Source organism: Oryzias latipes, chromosome 11 (genome assembly GCF_002234675.1).
Source record: "Oryzias latipes chromosome 11, ASM223467v1".
NCBI classification, from domain to species: Eukaryota; Metazoa; Chordata; class Actinopteri; order Beloniformes; family Adrianichthyidae; genus Oryzias; species Oryzias latipes.
In genome coordinates this window covers 1,307,168-1,329,952 of record NC_019869.2, presented here as the reverse complement: position 1 = coordinate 1,329,952, position 22,785 = coordinate 1,307,168, and the positions used below count along the sequence as shown (strand labels likewise).

General features: G+C 42.3%; 3 protein-coding genes across 13 annotated transcripts in view; 2 read left to right on the top strand and 1 right to left on the bottom strand.

Annotated features, from left to right (window-relative positions):
• Positions 1-22,785, bottom strand: part of LOC105354996 (CD209 antigen-like protein E) — a 686,243-nt gene that overhangs the window by 43,862 nt on the left and 619,596 nt on the right. For 2 of the 8 annotated variants that reach the window (XM_023959702.1, XM_023959710.1), the window contains exons 1-2: positions 961-1,228; positions 59-172 (exon numbers count right to left, since the gene is read on the bottom strand). The exons of 2 other annotated variants lie outside the window; for them this stretch is intronic. In XM_023959702.1, coding sequence (XP_023815470.1) covers positions 59-172; positions 961-1,123 — 277 coding nt within the window. In that variant the 5' untranslated portion in view covers positions 1,124-1,228. Of the gene's footprint in view, positions 1-58; positions 173-960; positions 1,229-22,785 lie in introns of those variants that run through there. 4 more of the 8 variants (XM_023959706.1, XM_023959700.1, XM_023959705.1 and 1 more) reach the window with 4 other exon arrangements.
• scamp3 (secretory carrier membrane protein 3) lies at positions 11,820-17,318 on the top strand. Its single transcript, XM_004073705.4, has 9 exons — positions 11,820-12,164; positions 12,263-12,346; positions 12,726-12,821; positions 12,905-13,025; positions 13,599-13,727; positions 13,935-14,097; positions 14,173-14,274; positions 15,541-15,658; positions 16,677-17,318. The coding sequence occupies exons 1-9, from the start codon at positions 12,111-12,113 to the stop codon at positions 16,812-16,814; spliced, it is 1,005 nt and encodes a 334-aa protein (XP_004073753.1). The 5' UTR covers positions 11,820-12,110; the 3' UTR covers positions 16,815-17,318.
• Positions 20,370-22,785, top strand: part of LOC101161417 (histone-lysine N-methyltransferase ASH1L) — a 32,347-nt gene continuing 29,931 nt past the window's right edge. The window contains exons 1-2 of one of the 4 annotated variants that reach the window (XM_020706876.2): positions 20,370-20,699; positions 21,619-21,701. The gene's annotated coding sequence lies outside the window, so the exon portion shown is untranslated. Of the gene's footprint in view, positions 20,799-20,819; positions 20,942-21,618; positions 21,702-22,785 lie in introns of those variants that run through there. The other 3 variants (XM_020706877.2, XM_011480634.3, XM_020706878.2) reach the window with 3 other exon arrangements.

Below are 22,785 nucleotides of genomic sequence, written 5' to 3'. Positions count from 1 at the left end.
CTGCTAGTTTGAAGTTTTTAACTAAACTATGATGTTGAGGTGTTAGATTTCATCTTACATGAGGATAGAATGATGGATCCAGCTGACAGGACAGTACACAGCACCAACAGACGCCATTGTTCACATCTGCAGAACCTTTTCTGGACTTTAGGACACGTCTCTGTTTGTGGAGCTATGAGAGAAAAATAAAGAGGGATCTTGTCTTCCAGAGAAGAATCCATTTTTCTTTGATCAAACACTCCTGATCAAAATCTAAAGACCAGTTAAGAAAATGCAAAAAATGTGCAGCTGGACCTTAACAAGGTTCTAGATCGAGCTTCAAAATGCATAAAAGAAAGAGGAGCTACAGAACACATATTTTAAGATGCTGAATTATTAAAAATAACAATTTAAATGAAATTGACTGTTCATTAGCTGATCAAAAGTTTAAGACCACAGCCTTTAAAAGACAGAATTTACATTGAAATATGCATTCCAAGTTATTTTCCAATAAGAAATCTTCCTGTCAGGATCTCTTGAAGGAAAAAAGCTGAATTTCTTTGATCGTGGCAGGACTGTTGATCTTCATAAAACGATCATTTTGAATTCTTCAAAGGATCCTGATGGTTTCTCAGTTCAATTGTTTTTTTAAATAAAGGCTCCAGCTCAAAATGTTCAGCCTCTTGTTCCCATTGCTTCTTTTTCCATTTTTGAAGCTCTTGGGGTGTCAAACTCCAGGCCTCCTGCTGGTTTTCCAGAAATCCTGCCTTATCTGTTCCTGATGACCTGGATCAGGTGGAGGAGCTTTAATGGTAGGTTGGTTGGAAAACATGTTGGATATCACCCCTCCAGGCCTGGATTCTGACCCCCCTGACTCAGAACCTTGTTCAAATCTAGCCATGCTAAATGCTAATTCTTGCTGAACTGGTACTGAGATTTGGATCAGCATGTCTGGATGCAGAAGATTGAGTTCATTCTTACCTTGTTCTGGTGACTGAACCCCGGTGGTGTCCTCCACAGATTCATATGCATCGTTGTAGATTTCCACCTCACAGTCCTCCCAGTCTGATGTGTCTTCTTGCTGCTTTCTGTTGTATCTGACCTTCTTGGAGAAATCTGGTTTGGCATAAATATCTGAGGCCATCTTAAGGCTGATGCAGTAGAAGAGGTGCTGCAGCTGTGTTATCACTCAGAGGTGGGCTGAAGATGTTGCAGAAAGTGAAACATTTTCTCTATTTGAGCTGGAGACAGGATTTCCTGTTTAACCATAAAAATACTTTGAGGAAGTAGCAGCACTGAAGTGTAAAAACAGTGTTTCCATTTAATTGGATGAAAAATTCCTAAATAAGAATAAATGTGTTTTTACAAAAGCAAAGTATTAAAAATCTCTTCCTATGTTAACAGGAAATGTTACTTTTTCTAAAAGAAACTAAACATACTTGGTAAATGGCGTATTCTTATATAAGGCTTTTCTACCTACAAGGACAAAGTGCTTTACAGTCACACACACATTCACACACTGGTGGCCGCTCTGCTGCCAAACACAGGCGCCTGCCTACCACCAGAGGCAAGGTGGGGTTCAGTGTCTTCCCCAAGGACACTTTGACACATGGGCGTGCAAGGTGGGAATTGAACCTGCAACCTTACGATCATGGGTTGACCGCCCTACCTCTCCACCACGGCCGCCCGAACTTTAGTTCTTCATATTTCACAGTTAGCTGCACTGTGGTGTAGCGGTCAGCACTCTTGCCTCACAGCACGAACACTGTTGATACGTAGCTCACTTATCAAATCCTTTTTCCCACATTCAGACACACAAACACATGGATTGTAGTCTCTCAATGTCTGAAACAGTCAGACTCAAGTGCAGCTGTTTATTCTGTTAAAGCTTCTTTATGCTTCATTTACTTTAAGGATGCTAGCATGAACTACAAAGGAGAGCAGAGATTTTAGTTGTTGCAGATGATTTATATCATGTTGGAGCGACTTCAAGTAAACAGTACTATAAGTTCACTAAATGACTAAATCAACCTCTAAAATGGACAAATCTACACAATCAGCACAGAATCAAATACTTATTTCCTCCACTGTTGGTAAAAAAACATTTCAGCTAAACTGCATGTTGATAGATTGGAAAAATCCACCAAAATATAACCTTGAACAAAAATTATATGATTATATTTGTTACTAGAAGTAATTATGATATAGTTAACGACTGCGATCTATTACTTTAGGGAAGTTGTGTTCAGTTTTTTCCATCTCTTCAGTCTGACTCTAACAGGAAATGGTTTCTAATGAAATGTGCTGTTAACAGTTTGGTCATTTCTAGATCCATTCCTTCTGTTTCTGAGAAAGACGGCTGCAAATAGCAGCAGCAGCTCAGTTCATCTGCAGCTTTCTGCCAACAAGTTTGCTGCTTCAATTCCATTCTGTGACCTGCTTGTGGTGACACTTGCATGCCTCATAGGTCTTTGCTGGACATATGGAGCATATTTGCGTTGGGGGCCACACCAACGTGTTTAGAAAAACACACACCAATCTTTCAAGGTAATAAATGCAACAAAAAATCAGAAAAATCAAGAAGAAGCTGTTTAGTTTGACAGCATTCACAGTGACGATAGATTCAATCAATCCACTGAGCAGTCATTAATGTGTGAAGCTTTGGTTTCAGTGGTTTGAAGTGACACATGTCTCTATAGCAACATCCTTTGAACTGAATGACGTCATTTAGCTTTAGATGCTTAAGAACCTTTCAAATTTAGCAACCTGCTTGTGGTGACACTTGCATGCCTCATAGGTCTTTGCTGGACATATGGAGGGAAGATCTACATTTCTCATGGAGAACATGCAGAACAAAGACTGTTGCATGCTCTGGAACCTTCAGTGCTGCCTGGTCTTTGAGTTGGAAAACCTTCAAGTTGCAGCATTTAAAGCAAGGGGGGTCATAATCCAGGCCTGGGGGGCCGGTGTCCAACATGTTTCCAACCAACCTGCTGTTGAAGCTCCTTATTGGCTAAACACACCTGATCCAGGTCATCAGCAGCAGATGAGGCAGGATTTCTGGAAAACCAGCAGGAGGCCGGCCCCCCAGGCCTGGAGTTTGACCCCCCTGCTGTACACCCCCCCTACACATTCATATTCCATCCAGGCTGTTTGGGTCCACTGGACCAGAGGTTCAAACAGTCTGGACAGTGAATGTCCTGTGTGTCTTCACTCTGTCTTCCTCCTTTCTGAGGAGGAGGAAGACTAGACCAAACGTTTTAATACGTTTAGTTTAGGACATTTCATTTATTTATTTTAAGTCAAAGTAAACTTTATTGTCAATCTCTGCAATGTTTTAACATACATACAAATTGAAATTCCGTTTCTCTTTGAACTCCAGTCTAAACAGGGAATCAACTTCAAATTACAGAATAAAACAAACAGGGTGATTATAAAGTCACTGAAAATAAAGTGACTGTAGTTTACTTCTCTTTATTTTCTCCATGAGTTTCCTGTTCTCACTAAAAGACTAGAAACAGAAAAAGTGTTGCATCTGTCAGAGGTGCTAACTCTTTCAGGACAGAGAAAACATCAGCAAATGTTGCACCCTTGAAGACAGACAGGACTTAGTCTTCTTTTTGGCAACTTTATTCACCCGGACTTTGTATGTTTTATATTTAGTGCTTTCTTCTGAGGCAGCCAGAGCAAGAGAAGAAAAACGTGATGGCATCCACATCAAAGCGCATCTCAATTCTGCACATGCGCACATTGCAAACATGGAGACACTGCTGTCTTTTCAAAATAAAAGAGTATAGGAAATAACTAAAATAAGAAATGTTTTTCACATCTTTCATGCCTTAATTAAAGTAAATGAACATAGAATTTTCTGGCTGCAACACAAAGTTAGTGAGAACAGAGACTGAGACCTTTCTGAACCTCAGTAAACCAGTTTCCAGCTTTCCATTCTACACAACTTCTCTGATATGACTACCAGGTTCAAGAAAAAACAGTTCAGGCTTGAAATGTAAATGATGTGTCAATTTGAAATGAAGTTGAGGAGAAGAGACCTGCCGACGTATTTAAACATCCATTTACTGGATATATATGTCTATCCAGTCTCATGGAAAGATAATGTAAGACTTTATTCATTCCACGATGAGGAAGTTATTTTCTCTGCAGCAGCAAAAAAAAACATCTAAACAGCAGAAGTGACCTTCAGGTTTAACAGAACAACATTATAAAAGAACAGAAGAACATCTGCAACCTGCAGGACTAAGTAAATTAATTAACCTAAATAAATAAATACACACACTAAACAACAATTGAAAGAACAAAAACCACTGAAACAACAACTGCAACAATAAATGAAAAAACACCATGTAGGTCCATAGAGTCCCTGACCAAAGTCTTGTTGCTTATCCATTTGTAGAAACAAAAGCGTATAACCTCACTTTTATTGAATCCATTGGTTTTAGAATTGTCTCATATGAAAGCTAAAACGCTCCCAAATCATGTTCAATATACTAAAATAAAATTGCTTCACTGAAGAAATATTGATCATTTAATGAACACAAAGGTCACATCTTGGCAAGACAAAAGTTTTGTCACCTTGCATATGATGCACCCAATCCTAGATTACAGCCTCACCTGTGATCAATTACTGATCAATCAATTAGTGGGTGTGTCTAAAAAGAACCCCAGCACACTAGGCCTTCACATCAACTGCAACTTGACCTCTGACATCATGCCTAAGAGTCACCCTGAGACCAAAGCGTTGATTAGCAAGAGGCTGAAGACCAGATCCACTGCTGAGGTGGCTGACACCTTCAATGTGTCTCAGCGTCAAGTACAAAGAATAAGAAAAAGATTTGAAGAGACTGGAGATGTTTTTGACAAGCCCAGGTCCGGCAGACCCCCCAAGACAACTGCTCGAGAGGACCTTTTGGTGGTTGGAAAATCCAAGGCCAGCCCCTTTTCCACTGCAGCAGAGCTCCACCAGGCCTGGTCACCTCAAGTCCCCGTGTCAACCAGAACAGTTTTTAGAATTCTGTCTCAAAATGGCCTCCATGGTCGAATCAGTGCCCAGAAACCAGCACCAAACAAAAGGCAATTGAAAAAATGTGTGGCATTTGCCAAGGCCCACAGCCTGCTAAAAGGATGGACGCTGGAAAAGTGGCAGAAGGTGGATTTCTCAGATGAGTCTTCAGTTGAATTACATCACAGCCGCCGCAAATATTGCAGGAGACCAACTGGAGCCCGCATGGACCCAAGATTCACCCAGAAAACAGTTAAGTTTGGAAAAATCTGAAAAATCCTGGTCTGGGGTTCCATCCAGTATGGGGGTGTGCCAAACATTTGCAGGGTGGAAGGCAATATCAATAGCCTAAAATATTGAGAAGTATTAGCTACCTCTTCCATTCCCAACCATAAAAGGGGTCAAATTCTGCAGCAGGATGGTGCTCCATCACATACTTCTATCTCTACATCAAAGTTCCTCAAGGCCAAGATCAAGGTGCTCCAGGACTGGCCAGCCCAGTCAGCAGACATGAACATCATTGAGCGTGTCTGGGGTAGAATGAAAGAGGAAGCATGGAAGACCAAACCAAAGAATCTTGATGAACTCTGGGAGGCATGGAAGACTGCTTTCTTTGCTATTCCTGATGACTAAATCCATATTGTCTGAATCAATGTCAAACCGCGTGGATGCTGTCTTTCAAGCTCATGGAAGTCATACAAGATATTAAATATGGGTCTCACAGTCTGTGGTCCAGGTGAACATCCAGGTGTTGTTGGACCAGTCCAGTCTGTGGTTCAGGTGAACATCCAGGTGTTGTTGGTCCAGTCCAGTCTGTGGTTCAGGTGAAGATCCAGGTGTTTAAATGTTTCCACAGTCTCAATGTCTGACTCCTGGATGTTCACCGGTCAGGGTGGTGGTGAGGACCTCCTGAAGTCCAGGGCTTTGTCTTGCTGGTGTTAAGCAGCAGGTGATTAACTTCAAACCAGCCCACAAAGTCAGTGATGAGCCCCCCCCCCCCCCCCCCCCCCCCCCCCCCCCCCCCAGAAACACAGCCCACAATGGCACTGTCCTCTGAGAACTTCTGCAGGTGGGAGTTGTATTTAAATGTGTACAGGGTGAACAGGAGAGGGGGGAGCACAGTCCCTTGAGGTGCCCCCGTGCTGCAGACCCCCACATCAGACGCACAGTCACGCAGCCTCACAAACTGTGGTCTGTCTGTGAGGGAGTGGGTGATCCAAGCAGCCAGATGTTGGTCCACAGCTGCAACCTCCAGCTTCCTCCTCAGCAGTGATGGTTGGATGGTGTTGAAAGAACTGGAGAATTAAAAAAAACATGACTGTTGGAGTCAGAGGAAAGACAGAGTGGACTGTTTGGTGCTGAACAGCTGCAGCTGGGAGGAGACACCTGAACTGGAAAGGTGTGAAGGGGGGGCCGTGTGGGTGGAAACTGGGGGCTGGGCAGAATCAAATCTGTTAAAGAACAAGTTCAATTCAATTCAATTTTATTTGTACAGCCCAAATTCACAACAATAGTCGTCTTGATGGGCTTTGTATCTGTACTGTAATTGAAAAAGTTAAACATAAAATCAAATGGATTATGAATACATAGAATTCAATAGGAAAATACTAAATTGAACTAATAAACTGACTAAGCTGATGTCTGCAGCAACACCTCCATCACCATCACCATGAACACAGGGGCCCCCCCAAGGATGTGTGCTGAGCCCCCTTCTCTTCACTCTGCTGACTCACAACTGCACCCCAACATCAACCTCCAACCTCTTACTCAAGTTTGAGGATGACAACAGTGGTGGGTCTCATCAACAACAACGATGAGACCCCCTCCAGGAGTGAGGTGAGGCTGCTCTGTGGTGCAAAGACAACAATCTCCACCTGAATGTGGAGAAGACAAAGGAGATGGTTGTGGACTTCCGGAGAACTCCCACCCAGCATCATCCACTGATCATCAATGGTGCTGCTGTGGAAAGGGGGAGCTGCACCAAGTTCCTGGGGGGGCACATCTCCGACGACGAGTCTTGGAACCACAATACTGCATCACTGGCCAAGAAAGCCCAACAACGCCTGTACTTCCTCCATAAACTGAAGAGGGCCAGAGCTCCTCCCCCCATCATGCAGACCTTCTACAGGGGGGGGCCATGGAGAGCATCCTGACCAGCTGCATCACCATGTGGTACGAAGCCTGGACCGCGTCCTGCCGGAAGACTCTGCAGGACATTGGAGAAACAGCTGAGAAGATCGTTGGTGTCCCTCTTACTGGCCTCTGGGACATTTATCGCTCCCGCCTCACCCGCAAAGCCATCAGGATTGCAGGGGACCCCCCCACACCCAACCAGAGACACTTCAACCTGCTGCCATCAGGGAGGAGACTGCAAAGTCTGCAGGCCAGAACCAGCAGACTCAAAGACAGTTTCTTCCATCAGGCGATGACACTCAACTCCCTTCCTGATCCCCCCCCCCCCCCCCCCCTGGCCCCTCCACTCCATCCTACAAGCTCTCATTGAAAACTTCACACCATTTCAGAATATCATCATCACCAAAGACTGCCATCACTGACTCTTCCACTTCCTGTTCTCAGCACTGACGTCACTTTAAACTGTCACTCTAACCATGCCACTGTTCTTTAGCACTGTTTAGACTACTGTTATTCCTCCTACTATTACTGTCTTTTTATCTATTTTTAAGTCGTTTATTTATTATTTTATATGCTGCTTGCACTGTGGGGTGAGAGGAAAGCAATTTCATCTGTGCTGTATGTCTTATGGATGCAGCATACTTGACAATAAAGCTGACTTTGACTTTGAAGGAGGGATCCTCCCCCAGGACGGACAGGCGATTTACCAGAACTCTTAGAGAAGAATTAACTTATCTAAATCTACAACTACATATATAAAATCCAGCAGACGAGCTTCATCCAGATGGAGTTGGGGGACAGTCGGGGGCGCGAGACGATCCGGAGACAGGAACCACATCCAGGTGTAGGAGCAGGAGCAGAGACGAGGTACTCGGCCGAGTTCAGTTCATGTGTCCATTAGCTTGTAGAAGTTCCAGAGATTTGTATGACAGTTTACATACTGGTAGAAGTTGGACAAGGTGCCAGAGTGCCAGAGTGGTGAGGCACCAGGGCCAGACGGCCCCCCATGGATGGAACTCCATCCAGTTCCAGTGAGTGAACTGGATGTTTTGGTCACACAATTGGAAGGAATGTTCCATTGTGTTCTAGATTCTGTGTGTTAGATAAATATCCTCAACACTGTTGGAACGCAGAAACAATCATTGCTCATCGACTTTTACAAGCTAGAGGAATTATTGGACAGTTGTGGAAGAGTGTGGACACACCCTGGACGGCAATGTGGACGAAAGAATTGATGACATGTCTCACTTTGGAGAGATTGACATTTATTGTTAAAAAAAAAGAACAAACCTTCAAATTCTTGTGGAATCCTCATATATGTTTTTTCCAAAACCTCCCAATCCTCAACAATGACTTAAATGTTTGTGTAAGGACATCACACTGCTGATTTATGTGATGTTGTTTTAATTTATTTTGTTTTGAATCCTCGTGTGTATTTATGTATAGTTTTATATTACTTTTAATGCCAGATTTGAAATAGTTTCTGTAAACACGGTCATTGAGCTGACAGAGACAGAAAGGAAAGAAAAACTTCATTAAATCTGCTTCTGTGTTTCCAGCCGGATGCTCAACAAACATGTAGGACATATTTATCACCACCAGAGGGCGCCATCAATCAATCAAGACAATTCAGTGGAAGTTAGACTTTCCTTCCGGTTGTAGTTCAGTGTTTGGATTCAGATCAGGATCAGTTTAAACTGAATTGATTCTGCACTTTTTTTATTGAACATTTTCAGAATACAACACAAAAATACAATATTTATAAAAATGCAACATAAGAATAAAACAGCTCTGAATACAAAAAGTTGTTTTGACCTTTTGAAAATCAATTAAGAACAAAATTATAACTAATATAATTTTTTAAACCAACTGGTGTTCCATAATTACGACGGAGTTTTAGGGCCACCAAAAGAAAGTAAAATTAAGAGATTGTTTCTCGTATATTTATGAAAAAAAATCTCGTACATTTATGAGATTAAAGTGGAAGTGAGCAGCATTCAGGGCAGCAGGTGAACGCCGTGCAGCAGCAGAACAGACCGACTAAACTTAGTTGAACAGGTTGAGCTGAATGTTTATTGATAACGTTCCAGATGTCTGGAAGCTCATTTGTTTGATTTACAATTTATTAATGTTTCATTTATTGATGGGTGGTTTCCAGGATCTCTGCAGCCCAATGAGGCCATCAGTGTCCCTGCAGATGTTCACTTCAATCCTTTCTTCCTCCACCAAAGACAAGATTTCTGCGTTTGTGTGATGCTTCTGTCTGAGGAGGAGGATCACTTTTTGCCTTTTTCAAAGTTCTAATGCTAATATAACAGACTATTTTCATTCATCTTTATTGTTTTATGTTGAAACGGGACGTTTTATCTGGAGGAGGGGGCGTATACTGTTTACACATTGGTATTCTGCACATGACAGGTTGATGACGTAATGAGACAAATGAACCTCAGGTTATGTGAATGAAAAGGAGAATAAAGGCTGCAGCGATCCTCTGCACCCAAATGTGTCTCTGATCTCCTTATTTTACAGATGAAACTCCGCTTTACTGACACTGAACCCCAGAAAGACGCCAAAAGGTTCAGAATCTTTGTTTTTTAAACCTTTCCTATAAATCTTCACTAAAGGCTCCACATATTTCATCTTCTAACTAGGCTCCGATAAACGGAAAACTTTGGTGTTTCCTCCTTGTTAATCTATGACTTTTTTATCATAAATTTATGAGATAAAACTCGTAATTTAAAAAAAAATTTAAAGACTTGTAAACTGGCCCTAAAACTCCGTCGTATAAATTTATGTCATTAATCCAAAAGATTTACAGATGTTCATCGTTTTTTAAGCCTTTGTATTTGTAGAAGCAGAAATTATTTTATATTATTGCTGCCGTTCAATTTTCAGTAAGAAGAATTCATGTTTTTTATTAGCAAAATACTTATGTAATTTATCCATGAATAACAACATATTTATAATAAAGAAAGCATCACGATCTTTCTGTTCAAAACTATGAAAACCAAATATTATGTTTTCATAATAAAGTTTAAAACAATAATCAAAAATAGAGTCTGTGATGAATTTCTTAACGTTTTTCCATAATTTGTAAGTGAATTCACAGACCAGAATAAATGAGAGCATGTTTGAAAAAGTCCAACTGCTGTTGAAGTCAACTTTAAATGTAGATCAGTGATGCTTTGCTGGATCAAATCTGAGTCTTAGTTGGAATCAGATTTCTTTGACTTTGTTTGTTTGGAAGAAAGTTTGTGGTAAAGACCAGACTTTTCTCCATTCAATGTTAGATGTTAAATGAGGCCAATAAAGAGCAGCTGATGGAACAGAAAGCAGATGATCTTGGAACAAAGCTCTGATTTTTGACTTCAACTGTTTAGCAGAAGTGAAGCAGAAACTCCCCAGAGGAGATTTGAAGCCATCAGGAGGATGAAGAGTCAAAGGAGGAGCTCTGCAGAAAGCCCTGAATCACATGCAAAGCCCAGACGCTACGGCATCAAACCCTACTGTCATTCCACTGAGCATCTGTTCTTTGAATGCCTTCTGGGACGATGTGCATCAGTGGCTCTTCCCCAAGATTCCATGTTTAGCAGACTTTTCTATCAAGGACATCATTTTTGGGGTTTTATTTTAGAAAACAAAAACACAGAAATTATTTTAAATGTCATAATTATCCTGGGTAAATTCTATAGACACACATTCCTGAAAATCAATTATTTTTATTTTTCATCTGTAAACTTCATGGAGAATAAACTTACTGTGAAAGTCTGTAAATGACAACTTTTTGATGAGTTACTGATCATCATAATGCCCATGGATCCCCCTTCTTTTATTTTATTTTAATCTTATTTTATTTAAGTTTATGTTATTGTTTACTCTTTTACTTAATATTATTATTGTTATTTACATTTTTCTATGCCTGTTCTAATTGTAATTCGACAAACACCTTCTAGAACTGCCACAAAGATTGTAAACCTCAAGTTTATCTCTTCAGTAAAAATAAATAAACAAAATAAATTCTGCACTTTATTTTTTTATAATCTTTATTTAAAACATACAGACTCATAATAAAAAAAACAGTAAACTTTAAAATACATTGACAGAGAAATGAGCAACAAAATGTGTCAGGGGAAAAATAAAGAAAAAAAAAACACAAAAAAACTTTTTTTTTTCTTTAAACAAGAGCACTAAAAGCTGTAAGTCTATTCTATACAATTAAAAAACACCAAGGTGTCAAAAGTTCTTACAGGTTTGAGGTTAGGAGAAGATTTTATTATTTTAGTATATATTGGTTTAACTCAGTCATAAAATGTTGATATAAGGCATATTTTTGAAGAGAATTTACACTTATTAATATGAAATTTGCCTGGTTTTATTAAAAGATTAATTAAGTAGTATTCCCTGATTAGTGAATTTTTAACATTATAAAAACCAAATAATATTTCTTTCTAAATTTTAGGTGAAGGCTTTCCAAAACAGAAAGATTTTTTCATTATTTATTCATGGCATCATTTTGTATTGTTACTTTTTTTATTTTATGTCATTAATTTTTTTCCTTCACTTTTGTGTTCTGGTTACTAATTCATGGTAACTGAGGACGATCTGTTTTTCTGTTTTGTCATTCGTTTGCAAATAAAGTTTTGGGAAAAAAAGTTCCCCGTCCAATCCGCAGCCCCCATGTGACTGTCACGTGACGCCTCCAGCAGCTGAAATCACGTGACTTGCCCTTGTTTGTTGTACTTCCTGATCAACGCGAATCAAAAACAAAACGGCAAAATTTTTTGGACCAGATCGATTCTGAAGACGAGAACAGGATTTTTGGGGAGTCCAGCCCCCCCAGTCTGAGGCCTAAAGGCTTTTGTTCTATCGGAGAAGTGAGCGGGAGACTCATTTTAGCGGGAAATCAGCGTCAGTGACTCAGTCAGTCCGGTTTAGTTTGGTGTTTCCGTTAAAGTCAGCAGTAGATCTTTAGCGGACAAAAATGTCCAAATACACGAGCTTCCCGGAGCCGGCGGAAGACCAGAACCCGTTCCAGGTGGGGAGACCTGTTCTGAGTTCTGTGTTAGGGGGGTTCCGGTCCATCTACAGACCCGATGAGCTGAGTGGTGGTTTTGTCTTTTTCTGTGTGATCAGGATCCTGCAGTGACTCAGCACAGCAGCGCTGACCCGGGATATGCCACCCTGGACCTCTACAACCCCTTTGACAGCACAGCAGCGGTGAGCCGGCATCCTTTATGGACTACAAACCCCAGAGGGAGCAGCAGCAGGATGAGGCTGAGGATGCCCATCTTCATCCTGGGTCTGAGGGAAGCTGCTGCAGGGACAGTGGATCCCATTCACGCCATTTAAATGATGAAAACCAGGAATCAATCCGTAGTTTAGCCCTTCAAAAGTCACGTGATCAAACCTGCTTTGTCACGTGGACACGAGCGTTGGGCTGGAAAATGTCAATCATTGTGGGGAAACTGGTCAAATCCTGTAGAATAAATGAGGAACATGCAGGAAAAACAGAATGCTGAGATTTAAAATGACCATCATGAACCATTTGAGCCATTTATGTGACTTAAATCTGTGTTTTTTTCTTGACATCTGACAGCCCCCCCCTCCCTATGAAGCTGCCCCTCCCACTGTTCCACCTGCCCCTGTAAAGACCCCCACCGAGCCGAAAAACTACGGATCCTATAACTCTCAGGTATATAAAGCTAAAGCAAACACACCGATAGCTGAACTGTGTGGTGACGGCTTGGAGAAATGTTTTTGGCGTTTCTGCTTCAGCCTGCGGTCAACGCCGCCACCTCTGACCTCCTGAGGAAGCAGGAGGAGTTGGAGAGGAAGGCCCAGGAGCTGGAGAGGAGAGAGCGGGAGCTGCAGTCGCACAGCCTCGGACCTGGAGCCAGTAAGAGAGCGAAGCACGAGCCAAAAGAACCGTTCAGGCTGAACCTGAGGGGCGGGGCTTCATAAAAGAAAAACAGGCTTTAGCTGTGTACCTGTAGTACCTTAAACAGATGATAACTCCTTCTGGTGGTTTCCATCTATCGCCTCTTAACTCCTCAAGCATCGCTGCAAACCTACTTAGGAAATATTTCTGGTTTTAAAGTTTGTCGTCGATTTTGAACGGCGTTACCGTGGCGAGCTTGTAGAAGTGGCGTTCTCTCTTGTTGCTCGCACATTTTTAAACAGAATATTGTGAAAATGTACTACAAGAATCGTTGGTTCGAGCTGAACAAAACTATATGAACATCTGATATTAGGAATGTGGGCGTGGTTAGCGAAAAACCTTTGTTGCCAAGGAAATCAGAAAATGTACTTAAGCCGATTCTTCTAAAAATGGCATCAACCTGTCCGTCACACCCAGGCGACCAAAATATTAAATGGTTGCTACGGAGATAAAACCAACAGGAAAGACGGCATTTTGGAAAAAGGTGTTTGTCTTTTTTTTTTCTCATGAATTCTGGCGTTTTGTTTCAAGCTCGGCAGAATAACTGGCCCCCGCTGCCGTCCTTCTGCCCCGTGGGACCCTGCTTCTACCAGGACATCGACGTGGAGATCGCCCAGCGCTTCCAGCGGACCGTCAGCACCATGTACTACTTCTGGATGGGTGAGTCTCACCAAGAGATGTGTGTACGTCCGTCCTTCCAAATCAGACTTTTCTGCCTGTATTTGACACTTTTGTCAGTCTGAGCTCTGAAATCCACATTTCTGATCCTCAGTGGAAGAAAATGTTGACCTGTTCAGACTTTTCCTCTTGTCTTTGTTTTCTCCTCTCATCCTCTTCCCGTTTGGTCCTCCCTCCATCAACGTCCAGTCTGCGCCGGCGCGCTCCTCTTCAACCTGATCTCCTCCTTCGCCAACTTCTGCAGCGACCCGTCAGGAGGAGGCGTTGGCTTGGGCCTCTCCATCCTCTGGGCCCTCCTCTTCACCCCGTGCTCCTTCGTGTGTTGGTATCGGCCGGTGTACAAAGCCTTCAGGTTGGTCCTGAATCCTCATTCTTGCCTCTAAATTAGATTTGTTTCTGTTTTTTAATCCTTATTGTTCTCTTGCAGGACTGACAGTTCCTTCAACTTTTTCATCTTCTTCTTCATTTTCTTTGCTCAAGTGTGCGTCTTTGTGATCATGACCATCGGTATCCCTGGATGGGGATTCAGGTACGACTAGAAATACTAAACCCCCACTGTGGGTCTGCTGGCTCCTATTCTACAAGATCTACACGGTTTTATGTTGAAATAATAACTAAGAAAATCTAATATTTGCACAACTAGGTGGAAACTAGGGGGTTCATTTTTGCTCAAAGGCACAGGAAGAAAGAAGAAAACATCTGCAAAAATGTGAACAACCACCACCTCCATTAAAAAAAAAAAAAAAAAAGACATCACAGAGGGAGAAACCATCACAAAAACGAGCAGGGCTCGTTTTTGTGATGGTTTCTCCCGCTGTGATGTCATCTTTTTTATGGGGCTCAAAAAATATAGGTATATATTTCAAAATACACTAACAAAATTAGAACACATGTGGAAGGAAGGTTTAAAATTATTATGGGATGGCAGCAGGACCTACGGCTTGGCGGCTATTTTGTGGCAAAGTGTAAAATTCGGTGATTTTTCTAAATTTTCTACAATGGGGAGAGGAAAACTTTTGCTCAAAAAATCTTCATAAATTTCCAGGTTAAGTCTACGACCACAACCGAAGTTTGTTGACCTTTGACCTATAGGGAACAGGCTGCCATCTTTAATTAAAAACAGTTTGAAACAAATCCCTGTCGCACCTTCAACAAATGTGAACTCCTTCTGGTGGTTTCCATCTATCGCCTCTTAACTCCTCGAGCATCGCTGCAAACCTACTTAGGAAAAATTTCTGGTTTTAAAGTTTGTCGATTTTGAGCGGCGTTACCGTGGCGAGATTGTAACAGTGGCGTTCTCTCTTGTTGCTCGCTCATTTTTTAACTGAATATCGGGAAAACACATTACATGAATCGTTAGTTCAGCTGAACAAAACTATATGAACATCTGATAAGAGCGGATTAGGAATGTGGGCGTGGTTAACGAAAAACATCAGTTGCCAAAGAAATCTAAAAATATCTACTTTAGCCGATTCTTCTAAAAATGACATCGACCTGTCCGTCACACCCAGGCGACCAAAATATTAAATGGTTGCTATGGAGATAAAACCAACAGGAAAGACGCCATTTTGGAAAAAGGTGTTTGTATTTTTTTCTCAAGCATTTGTCCCGACAGAGTCGGAGAGTGGGGGGCATGTAGTCAGTGAGGGTGGGTCGAAGTGGGGCGGCGGGCGCGGGTAGCGGTTGGATCCTTAAAACGCCGCTCACAACTTAAATTCTAATTTAGATTTGAATGGAAATGTATTATTATGATTTTCCATGTTATCATCCTTTGAATGTTTGTGTTTCCCCTCAGTGGTTGGATTGTGAGTCTGGCTGCTCTAAGGACAAGCACAGGCGTGGGCGTGATCATGGTCATGAACGCCATCGTCTTCACTGGACAGGCGGCGATGGGTGTCGTCATGCTGAAGAAGGCGAGTCCATCTGTTTCTGTCACCTCAATATTTGTCAAAGATACTATTAGATTTACAAAGATACGGACATTTTTAGAAGAAAACGTTTACATAAGTGGTTGAATTCCATAAAGTATTCAACCCATTGTTTTCCTGTTTCCTTTTTCTTTATTATAGTATCTTTTGCCATTTTTGCTGCTTAACTCCTGCAATTTTTCAGCTATTTTATTAATGGGTTTCTTATGTTGGCGTTCTGTCAGCTAGAGACGCCATTAAAACGTTAAAATGCTCACGACGCTTTGGGCTAAAACAGATTTTAGTCTTGTGATTATAATTTAGAGATTTCTTTTACAAATTGACTTTGATTACTCTTCAACAATCTGCCCCAGTCTGGCGTCACGTCACACGCTGTGCCGGTCGACGGAGGAAAAAACATTCAACTTTTTCAAACAAAGCTCCCTCACGTCTAGAAAGTCAAATCAATCCCCAATAATATGTATATATAAATGTAGGCGTGTTTGTTGGCTTTTCAAAATGTATTTTGTGTTCAGATGTTAGTTTGACTTTTCTTTTAAATCCTCCCGGATGCCAGAGAGTCGCTGCAGCACTAAATGATCAGAAACAGTCATATGATGTGTTTCCTGTTCCGTGTTGGTGGCGTCATGGCATGACACACGTGATCTGTGGGGCACAACTTTGCTGCTTTCTGGCATTTTTCACAAACACATTTGTTGTTATTCTGCTGTTTTCACTTTAATTATAGGAAACTTTGATCATTTATTTATTTTCCAATTCTTACCCTGTAAGTTTCATTTTCATTCAGCAGCTCCTTCTAGTTAATCCAGACTTTTGTGGAGAGACTTCTGTCCATTGATCAGCTGGTCCACGCTGGCTTCAATCAAACATTCAGTAGACGGCACGGCGCTCTCAGGAAGAACCACCTGGTGTAGCGTTTCCCTCCGTTCGGTCTTTGTGATGCAGGGGGGGCGGCTGCATGTATCCAGTGTCGGTGACGCCGTGTGTTCTTCCCCCGCTGCAGATCCACAGCCTGTACAGGCAAACCGATGCCAGCTTCCAGAAGGCGCAGGCGGAGTTCGCCTCCGGGGTCATGTCCAATCAGGCTGTGCGGCAGGCGGCCGTCTCCGCCGCCCAGGGGGCCTTCACCGCGCCCCGGTAGACGGGAGCGCCGGGGCGGCAGAGCGAGGCTCCGGCGCCCTCTATCCGCTTTGTGAAGTCTACAAGTCGGGGCTCTGGTGTCAGATGGGGGTCTGGTCCCTGGAAGGGTTCAGGACTTGTGTCTGTCAGTGCCAAACAAGTGAAGGAAACCTTCACATAAATGTAAAAACCAAGAAGATGTTTGAATTTTGATGTTTAGAGTCTGTGAATGCATGAACCGAACTGCGTGCCAAGTGGAGAAAGTTAAGACGCTGATCACTTTTCAGCCGGACGCCGCCGGATGTTCCTCTGATCCTCTGAGGAGAGCTTTGGCTGCAGCCGACGCTCTGCCAGAGCGCTTTCGTGTCCGCTAACAACCTGTTCCTGTAGAAAACCAAGCCTGTGATGTTTCTGATATGAATCCTCTGACGTGTTTCCTTCACTGTTCTGTGGGTGCAGCTTCAGATTATTGTTGTTGATCACATCCTGATTTTAATAAATCAACATTGTCTTGCTTTCTCATTGATGAGGTTGCTTCATTTCTATTTATGGTCTTTTTCTTTTAGCTGCAAAGGCTTAAGAAGGTTTAGAAAGGCAGAACGTCATTTAAACCACATGATTCTCTGGCAGCCAAAACATTTTTTAAACATTTATAAAATAGAAAAAAACAACAACTTTGCACTGATTATTATCTTTAGTTTTTAAACTCGTTCATACACTAAATTACCTTTTATAGAGACTTGTGCATAAATGTAGTTTTTTATCCTTTTTTAGGCTGATAGAACAGACGACTGTAATGCAAACTGTAGATAATTATTTTTATTTATTTCCTTTTCTTGTTACAACCTGCAAATTATAACAATAAAGGACATGAAGTCAATTATTTCCATAAATGTTTAAACCAAAATGTTCACATATGTGAAGCTTTAAGGCACGTATCAGATAAGTGCTTCTGCTTTTAGTATGCAAACACAGATGTTGTTTTTAACATCATTTCTTCTTATCTTGGAGGGTAAAACAGCTTAAATCAAAGTGTGAATAAATGCATTTAGTCAAATCTTTAACTCAGTTTTGTTCTGTTTAATGTACAGCAAACTAAACCTGTTGACGCGTGTAAAAGGAATTCCTGAAGTTGTTCGTCTCTGAGGCTCAGACGACACATTTGCTGTCTCATTCAACCCCCCCACCTGAAAACCCCTGACCTGACAAATGACACTTCAACCCCCCCCTTTGTCTGCTGGGTTCTGTTTGACACTTCCACTCGTGGGGTTCTCCCTAAGGAGCGCTTTTCCAGGGTGTGGCATCAATCTTCATCTGAGTCACATGACAGGAAGTAAGCGGGTCACGGCCTCCCTTTCTCTGAGCAGCAGGTCGCTGTTTGGAGACGAGGGGGGGGGGGGGGTGATCAGGCTGGAAGGATGATGGGGACCTGAGCGAAGGTCACACCGTTGTTTCTGATGTGCAGATATTTGATCAATAGACTGAGAAATAAAAACATAGATCATGACTTTGGTATGAAAATAACCTTCGCTGCAGGAATGAAGGTGATAAACTCCCAGTGTCCTCAGAACTGGAAACATTAGCATGTTAGCCTTTTGGACAAAGAAAAACAAAACTATTTTTTATGTCAGGCTCTGCTTATGCCCTAAAATACATTTGTCTGAGACCACTTTATTTGCATTTTTGCCTCTAAATGGTTTTGTCTGTTTGTTTTAATGTTTTTTCTCACTCATCTCTAAAAATCTTCCACTGGTGGAGTAAAAAGCTCAGCAGGGATTCATTCAGGGAGATTCCATCACTACATTCTTGATTAGAAATTGGGAGAATAATAATAATAATAATAATAATACATTTTAGTTGTTACGCACCTTTCTAGGAACCCAAGGTCGCCGTACATAACAGTGAAAGTTAATTTCAATAAAATGTACAGTAGAATATGCATTTGAAAGAATGTCAAGTTATGGGGGGAAATGTGCGATTTTTTTGTTTCTTGGTGAATAGTGAGAGAGAGCCGATGTTTGGGAGGTCAGGAGCTGGTAAATTCCAGAGCCGGGGGGGCAGAGTAGCTGAATGCTCCCCATAGTGACGAGGCGATTCATGGGGACTAGGAGGAGGATCTGAGGGTACGGGTGGGTGTGGCGACACGAACAAGAACCGACAGGTAAGAGGGGGCAGTGGAGCTGCTGCAGGACAGGTGTGATGTGTGGGATGGATGCTGAGTTTTCCCATTCATCTGATCTTTGTTATGTCTAATTATCCTAAGTTTGATGCGTCATTGTGAATGTATAACTGATGATTGTAAGTTTTTTTGTGCATTATTCTCATTTGAGTGCATGAAATAAACAATTTCAAATCAAAATCAAGTGTTTGAAATTGTGCAGAATTGTGGACGATTTATATGGGGGGGGGGGGGGGTCAGAAGACTTTTGAAGGGTGGGAAATGAGAACAGCAGAGTGGAAAGATCAAAAATGTGTATTTCAGTCAGTTTTATTATTGCTATTAGTAATACTAAAACAGCAGTTATTTTATCTGAGGTGCTATTTCTAAGGCTTGAAGAAGCTTTTATTGTTGATTTCTTAATCTTTGTTAATAATAGTTAAAATATTAACTAAAAAAATGGGGTAGTTGTGTGTCTGATCCTAGATAAAATTAAGAGATAAAGCCCCATAACTTTGACATAGGACTGATCTAGACCAGACTTTGAAGGGTCAGGCTGACCCTAACCCTCCCACTAGCGTACGGCCCCTTAAACCCCAACCTAACATGAACGGCGCAGTAAAAATGGCTGCAATATCAGTTCTGATCCAGATTCCAGCTTAAACCAGGAAAACAAAGACGTTCATGGATCGATTTGTCTGGAGGTGGATGATCAGAATGGGGCGGAGCAGGGAGACTTTGGCTCCGCCCAGCATATTTTCTACATCACAAATACAATCCTTTTCAAATTGCATATTGTGAATTTCTGAAGTCTGTTTCAAGTTCACAATGGTTTGAATAAAGAAATACTCTGCTCAGTTTTTTAGCTTAATTTAATTAATACATGTGTCCTCCATCCACAGAAAAATGCCACAAGAACAAGTTTAGACCACCTGAAAACCCCATTTTCATCAGTGGGTCCTTAAACCAGGGTTTTGTTAATCTGATTTCTGAATTGCATGTAAACGCATCACATCGGATTATCCAGGTATTGGATTAAACCCAATAGTCCGATCTGTGGTCATATAAACAGGTCCATTGTCATCCTAAACACGTTGGTTAATGTTTGCACTGTTTTTGCATTTATGGCTGCAGAGTTAGCGGGCAGGTGATGAGTTCACGGCCCTTCTGAAAACTAGGTCGCTTCAAATGTCAAAGCCCAAAGAGAATAAAGACGGAAACATAAACAGGTATAGTTCCCCTTCGGGAAAAACTGTACCTACAAACATAATAGAGCTCTTTCTGGAATGATTTAAACCCCCAACAAAGGAGACGGTGTGGCTCCATCAGAATAAAGCGGTTCGTTTATGGTAGCTCAGCTCGGCCCAGCGTTGGGTTGTGACCGACACTGCAGCAGAGCCGCGAACACACCCGAACCGCCAAGACTTCTCCCAGCTGCCGCCGAAAATAGCCCGAATAATAAGGCGCGCGCGTTTTTTTTTCAGCGGCCAGGGACCGCAGGAGCCGCGAACAGCCGACATTTCCACTGCTCCCCTCTCCTCCTCCTCCTCCTGCTCCTCCTCCTCCCGCCCTCCGCCTCCCTCCCCTGCCTGAGAATGCTGGACTGACACAGTAGCGATACGAGCGGAGCAGAGACATGGAGGCCCGGTTACCGAGGGAGGCCCGTCCGGACACTTCCGAGCCCAGCGGACGCCGCGGCGGTTTGGATCTCTGAGCTCTTCGGGAAACAGCCCCCGGACCCTGTTTGCTGTAAGGGTTTAAGGATTTCGGAGCCCGGCAGGAGGGAGAAATGCAGGGAGATCCATTTCGGGTCTCTGTTGATTCAACGCCGCCGCCATTTTGTTGACAGTCAGTGTTTTTTTTTTTTTTTTTTAATAACCTCCACGGCGCCGCTGGTATTTTCTCCCACCGCTGGAACATATTTTATTTGTTTTATTCCCGGGCTATTGATCTGGGAGTTTGCCTTTGAACCGGAGCTGGGAGATATATGGGTATGTTTGGGGGGGTTAGCCAACTTGCATGTGCATCGTTAGCCGCCGTAGCTCCGCCTGAGATGTAGTAACATGAGTTCCTACGAGAGAATGTGACTGAGACCCCGAACATCAGTGATCCTGATTCGGGTTCTGTGGGTTCGGATCACACAACCCGTCCAAAAGCAAACGGCGGCGTTTCTCCGCCTGACGTGCGGTGTTCGTTAGGACGGAGGCGGGCGAACGAAGTGATCATATTCAAAGGGCTACTCTGAGTGATGTGATGGCTAGTTAGCTTATTACTAACCCATTAATACGCGGCGCGTGCCGCTGCGAGGGCTGGAAAAGAAAAAGCAAACTTTTGTTTTTATCTTGGAGCGGACGGGCTGCCTGAAGATGACAGGCGCCCATCGGTGCTTCTGAAATTGATCCCACTTTGTGGAGGATGCTGCGTTCGCGCTCCATCGGAACTTTGTGTTTTTATTGGAGGTCAGACCTCAGATTTGGCCGCACGCGGGATGGATTTAGGATGAAAGCTGTGGCGTGACACCCTGTAGCTAAAGCTAAGAGAACTTGTTTTTATTTTTTAATATTATTATTGTTTCTTTTTCTGCACGTGGATTTGTAAAGAAAAAAGAAGGGGAAAAAAAGCCTAATTTCCACGATTGGATGCTGACAGTTTTGTTATGGACTTCCAGCTTGTGGAGATAACATGTGGCCACCTCGCTGACACCCATGAAGGCTGGATAATGTGAGCTCCGTTTGTGGACATTTTAAAAAGGTGAGTAACCACCAGGCGTCTCTGGGCTTCTAAGTTCCTTTTGGTCTATTTGGGTTATTTTGTGTTATTTATTACAATGTTTAACTCTTGAAAATAAGGAGGATTCTGTTCAATAGGGCTGTGTGTTTGCTGTAGAGGAAGCTGGACACAGAGGTGCTCTCTTACCTGTCCAGTGTTTGGATCAGGTGTTGCTTTCCTCAGTGAACTTCCCCTCTCTGCTCTCCGGTGTGTTTGCATGCTGCGATTCTGACACCTGCTCATCACAGATGTGTGTTCCTCCAAAAGCCCTTAAAGTTTTACTTCTGTCTCAGAATCGTACCAAAGATGCTTTTTGGTTGGTTTCTGTGAGACACGACTCTCCGCCGCAAATGGGGCCAGACGCCACCCCTCATGTGAATGATGTTGGGTGGGTGGGTTCTTTCACTGTTGCTGTGGCCAAAGGGAAATCAGCAGTTATGAACAACGTGTGCAAAAGTGAGGAGGGAATGGAAGGAGGGGAGGGTGTGAGTAAGGGGAGGACAGAAATGGGAGGGGGCATGAGAAGTTGTTTACTATGTTCTTCCATGCTCCTCTGTTTCTTTTTTTTAAATTGGAATATTTCTTATGGACTCTCCGGCTCTGGGGTTATTTTTTCTCTTCTAACTGCTTACGTAAGTTTCCACGTGAATTCTTGGTTTATCCCACGAAGGTCAAAGAAATCAGCAGAGAAGCCTAAAACGTGTGTAACTGGATAGTGTATTGATTAACAATATGACTGGAAGTGAAACAGCAGTTGTGTAGTTCCTACTAAAAATAAACCAAAAGAGGGAAAGTGGACGATGTGTTACAGGGAAAACTATGGAGAAATGTTTATATATTTACAGAATTCAATAAAAAAAAACATCAAACGTAATCAACTTTGAATTAAAAAAAAGATACTAGATTGTAAGACACACACTAGGTCTGCACAATATATTGCAAATTTATCATTGTGCAATACACATATTGCAAAAATTGCGATAAATGATAATGTGATAAAACAATCTGATGGCAGTTTGAAGTATTTAATGAATCAAATAAATTCCTTTATGAATTTGACCAATCG

Excerpts from the sequence above, each read along its gene's own strand:
- scamp3 (XM_004073705.4), top strand. The coding sequence starts at position 12,111 with ATGTCCAAATACACGAGCTTCCCGGAGCCGGCGGAAGACCAGAACCCG. Across the intron at positions 12,165-12,262 it reads AAGACCAGAACCCGTTCCAG|GATCCTGCAGTGACTCAGCA; the intron begins GTGGGGAGACCT and ends CTGTGTGATCAG. Across the intron at positions 14,098-14,172 it reads CCGGTGTACAAAGCCTTCAG|GACTGACAGTTCCTTCAACT; the intron begins GTTGGTCCTGAA and ends GTTCTCTTGCAG.